At 37.6% G+C, this 19,432-nt stretch overlaps 1 protein-coding gene across 3 annotated transcripts in view; it reads left to right on the forward strand.

Annotated features, from left to right (window-relative positions):
- Positions 1 to 1,123: 1,123 nt before the first annotated feature.
- LOC101885373 (potassium/sodium hyperpolarization-activated cyclic nucleotide-gated channel 2) overlaps positions 1,124 to 19,432 on the forward strand; it is a 169,599-nt gene continuing 151,290 nt past the window's right edge. For all 3 annotated transcript variants that reach the window (XR_015478971.1, XM_087241430.1, XM_087241429.1), the window contains exon 1: positions 1,124 to 2,047. Coding sequence is in view for 2 of the 3 variants with exons in the window: in XM_087241430.1 (XP_087097556.1) it covers positions 1,134 to 2,047 (914 nt within the window). In the remaining variant the exon portion in view is untranslated. The remainder of the gene's footprint in view (positions 2,048 to 19,432) is intronic.

Consider the following 19,432-nt stretch of genomic DNA (forward strand, 5'->3'; position numbering starts at 1 on the left):
TCTACTACAATTTAATTATGTAAGGGAACAAATTGTTAAATAGAAATACATTAGCTTGGGTTTTTACAAATATTAGCATAGTTACTGCATTTTGACTATACTTTAATTTATGTACGGGAACAAACTGTTACATGGTAACAAAGTGATTTTGTAAATGTAAGCATGGTTTGTATATTTGTTTGTTTTATTTGTAGTGTGGTTATATGGAAGATGAAAACACCAAAACACCATGGTGACTACAATTTTACTATAATTTAACTTATGTACTGGAACAAAACATTATACGGTAACAAACTATTTTTTTTTGCAGCCAAAAATTGCATAGTTTTACCATTGTATTTGTGGTAAAAAATGGTTATATGGAGGACAATCCACCAAAACACCATGCTTTCTACAATTTTACTATATTTTAGTTTATGGGAACCAATTGGTAAATCATAACATTGCTTTTGCAGATTTATGCATGGTTTTACCATCTGACTTATTTGTAGTAAAATTGTGGTTATAGAGGTTACACCAAAACACTGTGGTTACTACAATTTTACTATAATTTAATTTATGTAAGGCAACAAACTGTTAAATGGTAATAAATTAACTATGGTTTTTGCAAACATTAGCATAGTTTGACCATTTATGTGTAGTAAAACGATGGTTAAATGGAAGACAATACACTAAAATACTCTTGTTAGGGAACAAAATATTAAATTATAGAATTGTTTTGCGGATTTAAGCATGCTTTTACCATTTGTTTGTTTTGTTTGTAGTAAAACGGTGGTTATATGGAAGACAATACGCCAAAATACCATGGTTTATATATTTTGACATTTAATTTATGTACGAGAGTAAAAAGTTAAATCATTAATGTTTTTGCGGATTTAACCACCGGTTTACCATTTGTTTGTATTATTTGCAGGAAAGTGGTTATATGGAAGACAACACACCAACATTTTATAATGTGACTATAATTTAATTGATGTTAGGGAACAAACAGTTAATGACAGTTTCAATTTTGTTGGCAAAGAAATCACGTATAGGTCTCTCTCTTTCTCTCTCCATCTCTCTCTCACCCTTCATCCCCGCTGATTGGTTTCCCGCAAAGATAATTACAGGCCAAATCTGATCCGCTGAATGACATGGACCGGAATGAGCTCTCGCCCGGTTCGGATGTGGCTGCAATGACGAAGAAAGCGGCCCACAAGAGCACGCCCGGGCTCCGCTGCGCCGGCAACAGCAGCACCGCCAAGAGTTGCCTGGACTCCAGCTCGGATGCGAACCCGAAACCCAATCACGTCGTCATGGAGGAGACTGACGACCTGGAGGAGGAATCCAAGTTTCAGCATCCGCGTCTGAGGAGGGCAGGAGGCGGGATTCAGATTAAGAGCTGCGCATCAGGAGGAGGAGGAGGCGCAAATAGGAGCAGCACATCCACGGATGCGCGCCCGGGTGATGCTGCTGCCGTTAAAGGCGGCGGAGGAGGAAGCAAAGCGCCTACCGTAGTGGCCACCGTGACGGTAGAGGCTTATAATGCGTCCGAAGTCGACGGTAATCCGTCAGCAGCGCTTTCCAGCATGAAATGCAACAAGAACGGGGAGTGCAGGCGGGACTCCGGCACCGGGAGCCTCCGGTCCATTATGTCCAAACCGGACTCGGGCAAGCGGGCTACGTGCAATTCAACGACCAGCATGGATGGCACCATCACGCCGGGGCAGGACGCGTCGAACCCCGGTGCGCTCCCGGAGAAGAAGGACTCCAAAGTGTCCTTTTCCAACGCGCCCAGCAGGAAAGCCTCGTCCTCCATCCACGGTGGACAGCAGCAGCAGCCCCGGAACTCGGTGACCTTCCTCAAATCTGAGGATGGAGCCCCGGAGGACACCGAGACCCGGGGCAGCCAGGCGAGCTTCATGCAGCGGCAGTTCAGCAGCATGTTGCAGCCCGGGGTCAATAAATTCTCGCTGCGCATGTACGGGAGCCAGAAGGCGGTGGAGAAGGAGCAGGAGCGCGTCAAGTCGGCCGGCAACTGGATCATTCACCCCTACAGCGACTTCAGGTAGGAAACTTTCTTTGGACATGTCTGGAAAGCCTTTGATTTTGGTACAATGATTCCTTTGGATTTGCTAAATTTTTTGATTGCAAACAATTTATATGGGCTGAATAGCAACAAACATGTTAAATTTAGTAATGTTCAACTTGATTTGTTTGAATAAATTCAGCCCATTTAAATGGTTTACTACCACTTACCTTAAAAATGTGGTAAATCCAAAGATTTTCCAGTGATATGGTGTTATTTGCCCTCCTGTGAGTTTTTGTTTTTCACCAAAAATATTTTCCAGGTGCATTTTAACTGTGAGGTTTTAGTTTTTTACACGTTTTCGTTGGATTTACTATTATTATTTGCATGCAAACAATTTAAATGGGCTGAATTTAAACAAACAAATTAAATCAAACATTACTAAATCTTAGTTGTTTGCTTAAATTCAGCCATTTACTTTACAAAATTTGGTAAACCCTTTTTTAATAACTGATTTCTAATAACCATTTTTTTAGTCTTTAGATGACAGCACATAATATTTTACTAACTGATTTGTAAAATGCTAGTATTCAGTGCCATTTAAAGCCTTGACTAAGTTAATTGGGATAATTATTGCAAGTTAGGTTAATTAGGCAAGTCAATGGACAACATTGGCTCATTCTGTAGACAATCAGGTCATAATATCGTAAGGGGGCTATTAATATTGACCTTAGCTCTTTCAACATTTAATGTTTTTTTTATTCCAGCCAAACGAAAAGAAATTAGACATTCTCCAGAGGAATAATATAATATAAGGCTATTGTGAAAAAAATCCTTGCACTTGTGATATTTTGTAGTAATAATAATATTAATAATAATAATAATAATAATAGTTTAACAATCATTTTGTCTACAACTGAATATTCAATATTCTATTATTCAGCTTTTTTTCTACTCAATATATACTGTTTTAGGCAACACAGTGGCTCAGTGCATGCTCTATAACTAAATTGTCTGTAGTGTATGTTTGTGAATGAGTGTGTATGTGTCTGGCTGCAGACTCGGTGCAGATGCAATCTGAGCTGCATCCAATGCTTTTTAATGCGCTCACCTAACCCCACCCCTATAACCCTACCCCACACAGTGACGTCACTAGCTCCACTGAGTGCATAGTGTCTGACATTGCATCTCTGAGCGATGCAATCTTAGCTTGCATCCTAAAGGCTGCATCCAGATACTATTGGTGTGTATGTGTGTGTATGTTTCCCAGTGATGGGTTGCAGCTGGAAGGGCATCCGCTGTCTAAAGCATATGCTGGATAAGTTAGAGGTTCATTCCGCTGTGGCGACCCCTGATGAATAAAGGGACTAAGCAGAAGGAAAATGAATGAATGAATAATAATAATAATAATAAAAATAATAATAATTTTGCCTTCAACTGAATATTTAAGATCCTTCCCTTTATTTAGCATTACTTAGTACTCAATACAGACTGTTTTAAAGCAGCTTCACTGTATACAAACTTCATCAAATAAGAAACATAATCAAATTGGGCAGTAAAGCAAGCTTTAAAATGAAAATGGTGAGATTACTGAAGTCAGTGCAGTGTAGATTGAGCGCAATAATTGTGTCAGTGAGCATTAACAAAATCATCAGGTTTTATGTCGGCTCCAGCACGGCTGTCATTAATTAAAGTGACAGATGCATTCCCAAAAGCATGCGGACTGCGTTTTTACAAATAATACATGTGTTTAACTATAGTTTTACCCAAACCCAACTCATACAAACCTGTTAATTCAATTCAATTCAGCTTTATTTGTATAGCGCTTTTACAATGTAGATTGTGTCAAAGCAGCTTCACATAAATGGTCATAGTAACTGGAACAGTGTGGTTCAGTAACTGGAACAGTGTGGTTCAGGTTTTAGTGTTTAAGTTCAGTTCAGTTCAGTTTAGCTCAGTTCAGTGTGATTTAATCATTACTGAGAGTTCAAACACTGAAGAGCAAATTCATCGATGCGTAGCTCTACCAATCCTGAACCATGCGAGGCAGTGGCGACAGCGGAGAGGGAAAAAAAACTTCACCTGATGGGAGTGAAGAAAAAAAACCTTGAGAGAACCAGACTCAGTTGGGCACGACCATTTTAATTTCTCCGCTGGCCAAAAGTAGTTTTATAGCGATTTTAGGCAAGGCAAGGCAAGTTTATTTATATAATCAAGTAGATTTAACAAATTGAATTCATTTCAATTGGAGTTTATTTGTACAGGATAGCGATTTTAGGCAAGGCAAGGCAAGTTTATTTATATAGCACATTTCATACACAGTGGCAATTCAAAGTGCTTTACATTAACAAGAATAAAAGAAACAAGTAAAAAAATAAAATAAATAAAAACAAATAATAAAACTGATTAAAAAACATAAAAACAGGTAAAATGTGATATAAAAGAATGAAGAAGAAGAGAAAAACATAATAGTGCAATCTGTCGGACGCAGCACAGTCGGACGCAGCACACAATACATTATTTACAATAATTATTGTTTCAAAGTAGCTTTCCAAAAGATGCACATTATTACATTACAATCAATGGTGTGCCAGGCAGTGGCGCAGTAGGTAGTGCTGTTGCCTCACACCAAGAAGGTCGCTTGGTCGCTGGTTCGAACCTCGGCTCAGTTGGCATTTCTGTGTGGAGTTTGCATGTTCTCCCTGCCTTCGTGTGGGTTTCCTCCGGGTGCTCCGGTTTCCCCCACAGTCCAAAGACATGCGGTACAGGTGAATTGGGTTGGGTAATTTGTCCGTAGTGTATGAGTGTGTATGTGAATGTTTCCCAGAGAAGGGTTGCAGCTGGAAGGGCATCCGCTGTGTAAAAATTTGCTGGATAAGTTGGCGGTTCATTGTGCTGTGGCGACCTCGGATTAATAAAGGGACTAACCGACAAGAAAATGAATGAATGAATGAATCAGTGATATAAAGTAACAAACTACGAATACTCAAATTACTGTAATTGAGAAGTTTTTCTCAGTAGTAGTTTTATAAATGTGTACTTTTACTTTCCCTTGAGTGCATTTTGAGTGCAGTATTGGTACTTTTACTCCACTACTTTCCTTCAACCTGCAGTTATTATTACTTAGTTTTCTTGTCTCAGGGAATTAAAAATAATACAAACTAAAATTAACCAAATAACCTTGTCTAATGATGTTACAGCTTGATGTTGTGTGGACCTTACCGCTATGACATCTATCAGACGTTGGTTTGAGATGTTCACCCGACATTGGATATTAACGTCTAATATTATAACCTAATATTAACGTCTTATGACGTTGTGTGGCTGCTGGACAATAACTAAATGCACTACAGAATTTTACGTTTACACACCCACAAATTAGATGTAAATGCATCAGCTTTTCACAGTGTAATACTCACTGCTCTTGAGTACTTTTGACAGGGCTACTTTTTACTCATAGCTTGAGTAATATTTACAACAGATACTTTTACTCTACTTACACTGCATTTTTAGGCGAGTAATGGTACTTTTACTTGAGCATGATTTTTCAGTACTCCACCACTGATTACAAATTACAATCAAATTAAATTAAAGTTACAATTCAATATAAGTCATAGACATCTTTAACTTACAATTTTATAGCATATAGGTAATGTCTACGAAAGCAAAAAGCATGGTTTGACCGATTTATGATCCTTTCAAACAATTTAGAGAAGCTTAAAGTCAGTTTTTAACATTGTTCGTGACACTTTCTACATTAAAAGCAGTCAAAACCAAGCCAAATTTATTAGTCCTCCAGTAAAATTGGTTATTTGTATAATATTTTAAATTTTTTTTGTTCTGGAGAAGGTGTAGAACTGCTAAGGTGTTCTTGTGGGTTTCCTCCGGTTTCCAAAGGCATGTACTATAGGCGAACTTGGTAAACTAAATTGTACGTGGTGTGTGAATGAGTGTGTGTGGATGTTTCCCAGTGATGGGTTGCAGCTGGATGGGCATCCGCTGTGTAAAACATATGCTGGAAAAGTTGGCTGGTCATTGTCGCCTCACAGCAAGAAGGTCACTGGAGTCCCGGCCGGAACAGTTGGCATTTCTGTGTGGAATTTACCTGCTCTCTCCGTGTTGGTGTGGGTTTCCTTCGGGTGCTCTGGTTTCCCTCACAGTCTAAACACATGCGCTGAAGGTGAATTGAATAAGCTAAATTGGCCGCAGTGTGTGAATGTGAGAGTGTATGGGTGTTTCTGAGTACTGGGTTGCAGCTGGAAGGGCATCCACCGCATAAAGTATGTTGGAATAGTTGGTGGTTCATTCCACTGTGGTGACCCTTGATGAATAAAGGCACTAATTCAAAGAAAAATGAATGAATGATTGTCTACAGAACAAACCACTGCTGTTCAATAAGTTTCCTATTTAATCTAGTTAAATGGCACTTTAGGCTGAATGCTAGCTATTGTGCAAAACAAAAACAAACAAAACTGCAGTTACACATAAAAAAATAACAAAATATTATCATCGGAGGGATAATAATTCTGTACAATATACACACTGTATATACTGTTTATACACACACACACACACACACACACACACCACAAACATTCATGCTGAGTTAGATTTATTTAAACCTGACAGATAAAATGTGGTGAAAATAAATTTACTGTACAGCAAAGTGAGACCAAACATGACTGTTGCAACCCAGGCTCATTCTGGAAACATAGTCCCGCAAAGGTTTCTGGAGACTGCGAAATACAACCCAAGCTCATTCTGGAAACGTAGACCCGCGGACGTTTCTGGAGACCGCGATTTACGTGGGTGGAGGTATGTAAAGGCCGCGTTTGTTTTTTTTCGAGCGAACGCCGCGGGGCGGTGTGGCGCCGCTCCGCCCCTCCTCTTCGCGCTCGCCGGCCGACGGCTCGCCTCCGAGTGGAGAGGCTTTCCCGACGCAATCAGTTTGTCTGCCTAGCTCACAGCGTTGCGTCAGCGGAGCGGAGGCCCCAGACGAGGACGAGGAGGAGGAGCCGGCCGCGGTGGAAGACGACCGGGATCGAGTCCAAGAACAGCAGGTTCCTGAAATTAGGTGTGACGAAAAACGGAATCCGAAAAATGAGGGCGAGAACGCGGCGGGATCCGAAAACGTGGTTGAAATCGAAGACGAGGGCTTTTGTTTTTTTGGTTTTTTTCCCGATCCGGCGGCTTTTCGCGCGAGAACGGCGCGGATCCGCGAAAACAAAAAAACGCTCGAATACGTACCTCCCGGGACGTAAATCGCGGTCCGCAGAAACGTCCGCGGGGCTACGTTTCCACAATGAGCCCGGGTTGGCGAAATACGTTCCGGGAGGTCTGTATTTGTGCAGTTTTTGTTTTTGCGAATCTGCGAAAGGCCGGTGTGTGCGTTTTCGCATCTCAAACACCTCTCGCAAGTGCCATTCGCGCCCATGCTGTTCTCGCGTAAAGCCACCGGAGGCCGATGTCGAGCGACCGTCTGTCCGACTGACTGAATGACTGACTGATTGACTGGGCGACCGGCCAATCGGCAGATCCACTGTCCTTCTCCTCTTTCCCTAAACCCAATTGGTTTTACCGATTGACCGGTCCTTGGGCCGCCCGCCTGCTTGCTTCCCTCCCTAAACCCAAGCAATGATTTACAAAAGCGGTCCAGAAAAAGAAAAGCCCTTGTCTAATTTTGAACAGTTTTTTGGATTTCACCACATTCTCGCCCTGTTATGTAAAACTTAACTTTATTTTTTGGATTCTGTCTTCGTCTTACCTGATTTCTGGAACCGCTCTTCTCCGGACTCGAACCCGGTCGTCGCCGCTGTCACGGTTGGCTCCCTTTTCGGGTCTCCGCTCCCCCGACGTACACAAACTAACTGGACGAACTGGTTGCGGCGGGAAAGCCCTCCACATGGAGGTAAGCTGTCAGCCGGCGAGCGCCACACCGTCACACCGCCTTGTAGCGTTCGCTTAAAAAAATTAAATTCAGCCATACGTACCTCCAGCCACGTAAATCGCCGTCTCCAGAAACGTCCACAGTACTACGCTTTCAGAATGAGCTTGGGTTGGACTATTGTGTCTTGTAGACATCATGCTGATTTATACTTTTCAGATTATCACATCGTTAGCGGTCATGTTTATCTCAAGTGTTTCCAATAACTTACAAAAAACATGGCATCATTAAATCCTATGGCCCGTTCTCACTGAGTGGTATAGTACGGTACGGGTTGTTACGGGTCACCTTTATCAGGCTTGCGTTTCCACTGCCAAAAGAGTACCAATGGTACCCACGACAGAAAGTGTCAGTCAATGTCATTCTCGCTCAAGGAAATGTCAAAGTAAAGCTGTATGCGTCGTTCAGATACCATACGAGAAGCTTTTCTCACAACACAGATGCTTTATACACATAAATACTTGTGTATAAATGTTCATTACTAACCTTTCTACAAACATGATTTGATTATAACTGCTGATCAATGACGGTGTGAAATAACCTACTGTAACATCTGCAATTATATAAAATAAATAAATAAATGAACTGTAATTGGTAACATATTGGAGACTGTACGGGTCTGTGTGTGTTCATATACAGTTGAAGTCAGAATTATTAGCCCCCTTTCGATTTTTTTTCTTCTTTTTTTAAATATTTCCCAAATGGTTTTTAACAGAGCAAGGAAATTTTCACAGTATGTCTGATAATATTTTTTCTTCTGGAGAAAGTCTTATATTTTTTATTTCGGCTAGAATAAAAGTAGTTTTTAATTTTTTAAAAAACAATTTTGGGACAAAATTATTAGCCCCTTTAAGCTATTTTTTTTTCAATAGTCTACAGAACAAAGTTTCGTTATACAATAACTTGACTAATTACCCTAACCTGCCTAGTTTACCTTATTAACCTAGTTAAGCCTTTAAATGTCACTTTATAAATGTGTCCTAAAAAATATCAAGTAAAATATTATTTACTGTCATCATGGCAAAGATAAAATAAATCAGAAATTTATTAGTTATTAGAAATAAGTTTTTAAAACTATTATGATTAGAAATGTGCTAAAACAATCTTCCCTCCATTAAGCAGAAATTGGGGGAAAAAATAAACTGGGGTGATGATAATTCAGGGGGGCTAATAATTCTGACTTCAACTGTATATGAACACACACAGACCCGCACAGTCTCCGATATGTTACCAATTACAGATAAACTACACACAGCAGACATTTAGTCCTTATTTGGGCTCAGAAGCAACACAAAATATAGCCTACAGTCAGAGCAAACCTCTCATCTGTGTCTTTAATCTTCACCAGCACATGTAACCTCTTGTTACATGCTCGCATCTTGTTAGGATGAGCTCACGTGAGAAAGCGAAACACTTTAGATGGCCTTGTAAACAACAACGGGGCACAAGGTAGATTCTGCTCTTCTTGGCTTTGTGGCTGGTCATCAAGACCACGACAAGGTTTGTTTGAGCTTGTGTCGACCATGGCTTGTTATTATATGTATATATTATTACTGTGTAATGTCTTGGCTGTGTATTTAAAAATGACACTTTCTTTGTTCTTATTCTCCTGGCTTGTGCACGAGCTAGCCAGGAGAGCTAATGGCGAGCTAGTTTCCCTTTGGAAAGGGTACCTAAAAAGTGATACAATACGGTTCGCTTTTAGGTATACCTTTTGACAGTGAAAACGGCCATAAAAGCGTACTGAACTGTACCGTACCATACTGCCCAGTGGAAACAGGCCATTAATGCACTCAAGTGTCAGTGGTGTCATTGGTGGCTTTGTGTCTGTTGGTTGAGAAATGTTTTTTCGTCCCCTCAGCGAGTCAACAAAATGACCTGCTTACCGTGAAAACTAGTAAATGAATTCTTTACCCTACGTTTGCACTGGTTCATGCACTGGATTGCATTTCACATCAAATCCATTTATGCTACATGCACGTGTCATCTGTTCTGCCTTTAAAGGGACAGTTCACCCAAAAAACCTGTCATTTACTCACCTGACGAAACCTATTTGACTTTTTGCCTTCTGTTCAAGATAAAAGAAGAACATAGTGATTAGCATTATGGCCTCACAGCAGTTTGAGTCCCGGCTAGGTCAGTTGGCATTTCTGTGTGGAGTTTGCATGTACTCCCCGTGTTCGTTCCCCACAGTCCAAACTCATGTACTATATGAATTGGGAAAACTAAATTGTCCATAGTGTGTGTGTGTGTGTGTGTGTGTGTGTGTGAATGAGTGTGTATGGGTGTTTACCAATACTTTGTTGCGGCTGTAAGGGCATTAGTTGCGTAAAACATATGGTGGAATTGAGACTAAGCAGAAGGAAAATGAATGCATAAATGAATAAGTAATTTATTTGGCCATTTCCATGATGTCAGTTTACAATATTTAAAAGAAGATTGTAATGAAGTTTACGGCCCTTTGGCCACCGAAAAGGAGGAGGCGGAGGACCGACGCAGTTCTAAATTATTTATTAATAACAGGGACGGCAGATCCTCACGGAGACTGCCGTCTAAACCAAAACAAACGGACGGCAGCTCCTCACGAAAACTGCCGTCAAACTGAAAGCAAAAGTAAAACAATATGTCTGGGCCCGGTCCTCTCTCGGCTTCCTCTACTATCATTCCTCCTCTTATAGTCCAGAGCTCCTTTCGTGGGATTCGAGACAGGTGCATCCACTTATACGGCGGCCTCATTCCGTTCCCACTGCAATCGGCCACGCCCCCTGACCACAAAGATATTTTGAAAAATGCTCAGGGTTGTCCTCCATTGACCTCCATATCTTTGTTCTTAAAGTGAAAGTCAATGGCTGTCATCAACTACACTGTAAACAATGCGGGGTTCCTCACAATCGATTTGTGTTCGGACAACATAAACGAATTGAGTTAGCTTTTTAGTTCTGACAAATTTAAGTGGATTGAACATAAAACACAGCAAGATGGTCACTGGTTTGAGCCCCGTCTGGATCAGTAGGCATTTCTGTGTGGAGTTTGCATGTTCTCCTGGTGTTGGCGTGGGTTTCCTCTGGGTGTTCTGGTTTTCCCCACAGTCCAAACACATGTGGTAGGCTAAATTGTCCGTATTGTATGTGTGTAAATGAGAGTGTATGGGTGTTTCCCAGTGATGGGTTGCAGCTAGAAGGGCATCCGTTATGTATATACCCTGGATAAGTTGGCGGTTCATTTTGCTGTGGCAACCGCAGATTAATAAAGGGACTAAGCAGAAAAGAAAATGAATGAATGAATGAATGAATGGATGCCCTTTCAGCAGCGAGCCAGTACTGGGAAATACACTCTCGCATTGACATTTACACAAATACACTATGGCCAATTTAGTTTATTTAATTCACCTACAGTGCATGTGTTTGGACTGTGGGGGAAACCGGACCACCCGGAGGAAACTCACACCAACATGAGGAAAACATGCAAACTCCACACAGAAATGTTAACTGGTCCAGCCGGAACTCAAACCAGCGACCTTCTTGCTGTGAGGCAACAGGTGAATTGAATAAACCAAATTGATCATAGTGTATGAGTGTGAGTGCTAGAGTGTATGGGTGTTTCCCAATACTGGGTTGCAGCTGGAAGGGCATCCGCTGTGTAAAACATATGCTGGATAAGTTGGCAGTTCATTTCACTGTGGCAACCCCTGATTAATAAAGGGAAAAAGCTGAAAAGAAAATGAATGAAAGAATAAATGAACATAAAACAATTAAGTTGTCCCAAAAAAACCCTCAAGAATTGTGTTGTTTCAGCTCATTTTCTATAAGTACACTGTTAACCATCTCCTGTAGAATCTACATTAACTTACTGGCACAGTTACTGTAAATGAATCACAGCAAATATACTGTATTTACATGTACAGCAGCACCCACTGTGAAAAAAAAATACATAAGTTTATGGTTAATTTTTGGCAGATGGGGTACAAAAACGTAAAATAACAGCCGTTAAATACAGAAAAATACCATAAAATAACGAAAATTAAATGACAGAAATATACCATAAAATAACGGATATTAAATTATAGAATTATACCATAAAATAACGAATATTAAATTACAGAAATATACCATAAAACAACGGATATTAAATTACAGAAATATACCATAAAATAACGAATATTAAATTACAGAAATATACCATAAAATAATGAATATTAAATTAAAGAAATATACCATAAAATAACGAATATTAAATTATAGAAATATACCATAAAATAACGAATATTAAATGACAGAAATATACCATAAAACAACGGATATTAAATTACAGAAATATACCATAAAATAACGAATATTAAATTACAGAAATATACCATAAAATAATGAATATTAAATTAAAGAAATATACCATAAAATAACGAATATTAAATTATAGAAATATACCATAAAACAACGGATATTAAATTACAGAAATATACCATAAAATAACGGATATTAAATTACAGAAATATACCATAAAATAATGAATATTAAATTAAAGAAATATACCATAAAATAACGAATATTAAATTATAGAAATATACCATAAAACAACGGATATTAAATTACAGAAATATACCATAAAATAACGAATATTAAATTATAGAAATATACCATAAAATAACGAATATTAAATTATAGAAATATACCATAAAATAACGAATATTAAATTATAGAAATATACCATAAAATAACGGATATTAAATTACAGAAATATACCATAAAATATTGAATATTAAATTATAGAAATATACCATAAAATAACGAATATTAAATTCTAGAAATATACCATAAAATAACGAATATTAAATTATAGAAATATACCATAAAATAACGGATATTAAATTACAGAAATATACCATAAAATATTGAATATTAAATTATAGAAATATACCATAAAATAACGGATATTAAATTACAGAAATATACCATAACATAATGAATATTAAATTATAGAAATATACCATAAAATAAGAGATATTAAGTTACAGAAATTTCCTTAAATTTAAATTTCTGGTATATTTCTATACTTTAATATCCGTTTTTTTATGGTATATTTCTGTAATTTAATATTCGTTATGTTTTTTTTTTTTACGGCACCCCAGATGCCAGAAATAAACCGATAAATTATGAATTATTTTTACAGTGTGCTCTATATGCATTTACAGTATGTCTTTACTGTAACATTTACAGTGCTCAGCATATATAAGTACACCCTTCACAAATCTCTCTTTTAAATTCATATTTTAATAGGTAGCTCTACGATATTATATTTGTGCATATTCATTAGGTTTGTCAGTACTGAAGCTAATTCTGCAGCTAATCAAAATAACTATTTAAACAAAGAATATTTAAACAAAATAACTTACAATAACGGGACAAAAACTCGTACATCCAAACGTATATCTTAGGGGAAAAAATAAATACAAAAATAAAAAGAAGAAAAATCAAATACGCTAAAATTTTTTTATTATTATTATTTTTTTTGCAATATTTTGCTTGAATTTTATTGTATTATCTGTTAATTTGTTAATATGTTTGGTAACTAAAATATTATTTTAATAAATATCTCTGTTTAATAAATCAGTTTTTTTTTTAATGCACCAAAATACATTATCTATATTCATTGAGAAATTAATAAAAATATTTAAAAAGGGGGTGAACTCAATTATGCTGAGTAGTAATACTAGACTTCAAAACACGGTAACATACCGCACAACTGTCCTACAGTAAAAAACACTACATATCAGGCCCGGATTGGCTAATCGGGAGCAGCGGGAGATTTCCCGGTGGGCCGGTCCGTTTTTTGGCTGTGAGGGCCGGTGTCCCTAGCTGCTTGCACTTTCAGCAGTCGCCCTTTTTATCATCTATTTATTTATTTGACCATAGCTTCACTCTTTTTATTCATTATTTTGCCGCAGCGCCACTCTTCTTATTTATTTTCTCGCAGTCCCGTGAGCAAAATGCAGCCTGCAGGTTAACTAACGTTAATGATGATGTAACGTTAACTATCATCATTCGACCCCAAACAGCGAATTCGAATAATTAATATTAATGAATAATACACCTGCTCAAGGAAAATCAGATGATTTACTACATTAATAAATCTGACATAACTTGATCAGAAATCTAAAAAGGGGAGAAAAAAAAGTACGCCATCAATAGAAAGTAATACCGTGTCTTGCAGGTCACAGTCCAATACTTTTTTTTCTCTCCCTGAATTGACGCTATAGTGGACCAGTGGTAAACACGTTGCGTTACTACGCCGTCCGACCCGTGATCGATTCTCATCTAAAAATTTCTTTATTTTTTTTTTTTCATTTTTATTGTTGACATATAACACTGTTAGGGCTTTTGCACATTTTAATTTCTAAAGCTGCTGTTTTCTTGAAAAAGACGTGACAGTGTCACTAGAAACTGAATTGTAAATGACCTTATTTTAATATAGACAGTCGTGAACTGAGATGGGCCGGTCTGGCTTGAAACTCCAGGGCTGAAAATGAGTCCCACTCCGGCCCTGCTACATATATACTATTTATTTGACAAAAGTAGCTAGTTTAATTCAATTTAATTCAGCTTTATTTGTATAGCGCTTTTACAATGTAGATTGTGTCAAAGCTGCTTCACATAAATGGCCATAGTAATTGGAACAGAGTTCAGTTTTTAGTGTTTAAGTTCAGTTCAGTTTAGCTCAGTTCAGTGTGGTTTTAAAATTAAAGTGTAATGACCTAATCGTCACTTTTTTGAGTGTAACATTCTTCAAAACATCTTCTTTTGTGGTCAACAGAGGGTCATTTAAAACACATCATTTTCCAACCACACAATAGAGAATAAATGATTTGTGTGTGAACTATCCCTTTAAATTATCATGGAAAACTGAAAAAGCACTGACCTTGAGCAATACAACGTGTGTTTGTTTCAATATACTAATTTGTTTGGATTATGAAATATTACATGAACATTGTGGATGATAAAAACCGTGCATGGAGCTTGTGCATGCATCCATATCATTTCCCACCGTCTCCATAATAAACTGCATATTCTATTAGCTCTCTATTCAGACATCATCTTGACGTATCAAACGCTGCTGGAGACGATCAGCTGTGCGAAGCTTGCGGAAACAGAAAAGCTGCCATTGTGCACGAGTTACATCAGTCTCCAGTTATGAGTCAGCAAGCACCTTTAGCGAGACGCTGTGACCTTGAGTATGCACACGTGTTGCCTAAACCACGTGGAAAACAGATCACATCCGCCGCACAGACCTTTATTTCAGACCCGTCACAGCCGACAGAGACTCTCAAATATCAAGGGTCTTAAGAGGTTTTCGGATTTCCTTGTTTTCCTTGTCCTGTTTTTGTGTGTGCAAGGTCAAAATGAAGCGTTCTCTTCATTGCTAATAGGATTGATTTATGCAGCTGTTTTCAGTGTAATATCCTTTATGTGAGAGGACGGGAATGCTGCAGTGCATTATTGCCGTCAGAATGCAGTGTTACTGTTATAGCAATAATAACATGCGCTTTTAGCTACAGTTAAAGAAGAAATTGTTCCCCCTCCTGTGAATTCATTTTCAAATATTTCCTAAATAATGTTAAACAGATTCAGGAATTTCTCACGGTATTTCCTATAATATTTTTTCTTCTGGATAAAGTCTGATTTGTTTTATTTCGGCTAGAATAAAAGCAGTTTTTAACTTATTAAACACCATTTTAAGGTCAATATTATATATATACACTGTAAGAAAAAAAATCGTAAAAAAAAAGGTCAAATGACTGGCAGCTACGGCTGCCAAACAAAAACCATAAAATTACGGTAAAATGTCTTTGTTGAAATAAAGTGCAAAAAATAATAAATCTACAGATATTTTCATTCAAATGTTTACAGAAAAACACTGTTATTTTACAGACTTTTCCTAGATTATTACGATCAAATCCGTTCAATAAAGTTACACACTAAGAGTTTTACAAAGAAACACTGTTATTATACAGACTTCTCCTAGATTATTACGATCAAACACCATCAATAAAGTGACTGCACTAGAAGTTCAAGAGAAAACATTGGTAATAAAATAATTTTCCCTAAATCATTATGATTAAACACCTTTAATAACATGCCAAGACATGCTCATGATCGTAATTTAACAGTTTTATTTTGAATCAAAATTTTTTGGAAAAAACAACAAACGAGATACAACTGATTAAAATTCTCACACCTTTGAAATGACAGTTGTTACATTTTATTGAATAGTGTTTATGTAAAACATGTAGAGGTTTAAGTTATATGGAATGATTCAGTTACAGATCTTAAATGAAATGCAACTGTAACGTGAAGGTTGACAAAGAAGTGCAGATCTAAATGCAGGTTGTAACATTTCGCAGGGAATCCAGAGTCATGGTCAAATAACAGGCAAATGGTCAGTCCCGGCAGCAAACAACGTGAACAATTAACAAACAAAGCAAGGCAAAAGAAGAGAAACGCGTCATAATGTTCACAGTAACAGTATAACAAGACTAGGCAATTGGTCTGTGCTGCTTTTAAAGTGCATGTAATCAGTTCATAACGATCCTCAGACTGTGCGTGTGCAATCAGTGGAATCCGGAACAGGTGCATGTGAGCGCTCTTGTGTAACTTTATTGAACGGATTTGATCGTAATAATCTAGGAAAACTCTGTAAAATAACAGTGTTTTTCTGTAAACATTTGAATAAAAATATCTGTAGATTTATTATTTTTTGCACTTTATTTCAACAAATAAATTTTACCGTTATTTTATGGTAGCTGCCAGTCATTTGACCTTTTTTATGATTAATTTTTTTTACAGAGCAAGTAATAACAATTTATTACTTTAATTTTGCGTAATTTTAAATGTACTTCGAAAGAAACAGGAACAAACTGTGTGTAAATAATACAGCAATTTTATTGTATAAAACAGACAAATTGCTGTAATTTGTCATTACTTGTATAGTACATAAAATAACATTCAAGCTGTTAATTTACAGATATTGTTTGTAATTTTTACGGATTTTTGAATATAATTTAAAATAACAGGAAAAATACTGTATAAATAATACTGTAATTTCCCTGTATAAAAAACAAAAATGTCAGTAATTTGTCTTTAATGATAAAGTACCTAAAATTAAAGTCAAACTGTTAATTTAGAGAGATTGTTTGTCATTTTACTAAGTTCTACATATAATTTTAAATGACAAAAAATTACTGTAAAAAATTTAGTGATATTTTCTGTAAAATTAGGTTTGTTTTTTACAGTGTAGTCTATACTGTAGTCTGTTGTGGTAATTGCACCAATATAAACAAATGACACTGCTATAGTTTTTAAGGGTATATATTATACTAGCTACAATGCAACTTAGTTTACTGTAGTAAAACTAAAGTGTACTATAGTATTTTATTAGTTTAGTTAGTTAATATTACAGGGTGCTGTAGCATTCATTAACAGAGTGTTGTGTATAGGATAGAGTATAATGCACTTTACTATAGTCTGTTGTGGTAATTGTACTGTTTCTATGGTATCACAACAGCTATATAAACAAATGACAGCGCTATAGTTTTCTAAAGGGGGTCGCACACCGGATGCACCGTTCGGCGTTGCGTAACGCAGCACCATGCATTTTAGAAATCTAAACCTAGATCTCTATCAGGGCATGCATATCAGCGCCGCAAGTTGGCGGATTTCTGTGGCACTTAGCAACGACACTGTTCATATTTCTGCCGCGCCACAAAGTGCCATCTGAATAGTTTCATATTAAATAACATTCGAATGTGCGGGTCTAGTGTGCGATACTTCCAAATGTTAAGTGTGCGGCGTGTCACGATTCATCCGGTGTGCACCCCAGGAAAATAAGTACTGAACAAGTCACCATTTTTCTCAGAAAGCATATTTCTAAAGGTGCTGTTGACATGAAATTGTCCCCGGATGTTGGTATGGAACAACCAAAGAAATCCATGTATGCAAAGAAAACAAAACCAATTAGTCTGCAAATGCAAATACATAATAAAATGAAATGACGCAGGGAAAAAATATTGAACAGATGAAGAAAGAGAGGTGTATTTCGGCAGTGAAAGCCCAGACAGCAGCTGAAATCTCTCAGTAGTTCTTCAGCAACCCTCTGCCCTTCCTCAGTGTAAATATCAGCTGCTTCAGTCCAACATCTACATTAGCAGGAGGATGAAGATGAAACCAGGGTGGACATTTCAGCAAGACAATGATCCACAATACAGCCAAGGAGACTCTCAAATGCTTTAAGAGAGAGAAAATCAAGCTGTAGAATGGCCCAGCCAATCACCTGACCTGAATCCAATAGAGAAAAAAAGCTCAGATTTGATAGACGAGACCTACAGGACCATCAAGATTTTGACACTCTGTCGAAGTCTGAGCAATGCATGTGACTTCATTCTCCATATGAGAGGCGTCTTTTTTGCCGTTTATCGGTTAATATTACAGTATGCTGTAGCATTCATTAACAGAGTGCACTCTAAAAAATAACTCGAGGTCTGTTAGCACTACTTGGTTTATTACATTATTGTGACAAAAAAATTCTAAAATGCTGATGAGATTAAAACTTTTAAGTTGCCAGAATAATTTTATTAAGTTTTCAAAACAGGAAAATATTGATAATTACATCAATTTAAATATGCGGTTAATTTAAAGGTAAATATATCTTTCAGTTACTTTAAAACAATATATAGCTGGCAACCCATAGAAATTGGGTTGATAACTCAATTTTTCCACACTAATGGAGTTGTTTTGTGTTTTTCAGTCCACACCCTGATGTTTTATATTGATAATATGGGACAATACAGCCGGCAGCTAGCTCTCTGCAACTCTCACATGGTCGCCCACTGAAGCTAAGCAGGGCTGCACCCGGTCAGTACCTGGATGGGAGACCACATGGGAAAGCTAGGTTGCTGCTGGAAGTGGTGTTAGTGAGGCCAGCAGGGGGGGCCCAACCTGCGGTCTGTGTGGGTCCTAATGCCCTAGTATAGTGACGGGGTGTTTATACTGCTCAGTGAGCGCCGTCTTTCGGATGAGACGTTAAACTGAGGTCCCGACTCTCTGTGGTCGTTCGAAAGGATGTCCTTCGAAAAGAGTAGAGGGTTTAACCCCGGCATCCTGGCCAAATCTGCCCACTGGCCTCTGTCCATCATGGCCTCCTAACCATCCCCATATTCCAATTGGCTTCATCACTGTCTCCTCTCCACCAATCAGCTGGTGTGTGGTGTGAGGTCTGGCACAAAATGGCTGCCGTCGCATCATCCAGGTGGATGTTGCACACTGGTGGAGGATGAGGAGATTCCCCCCCCCCCATACCCCTCATTGTGTGTAAAGCGCTTTGAGTGCCCAGAAAAGCGCTAAATAAATGTAAGGAATTATTATTATTATTATTATTATTATTATTATTATTATTTTTACTATTATTATTATTACATGTTTTTGTTTTTTAAA

The sequence above is a fragment of the Danio rerio genome, chromosome 2, assembly GCF_052040795.2.
Source record: "Danio rerio strain M-AB ecotype USA chromosome 2, GRCz13ab, whole genome shotgun sequence".
Classification (NCBI taxonomy): Eukaryota; Metazoa; Chordata; class Actinopteri; order Cypriniformes; family Danionidae; genus Danio; species Danio rerio.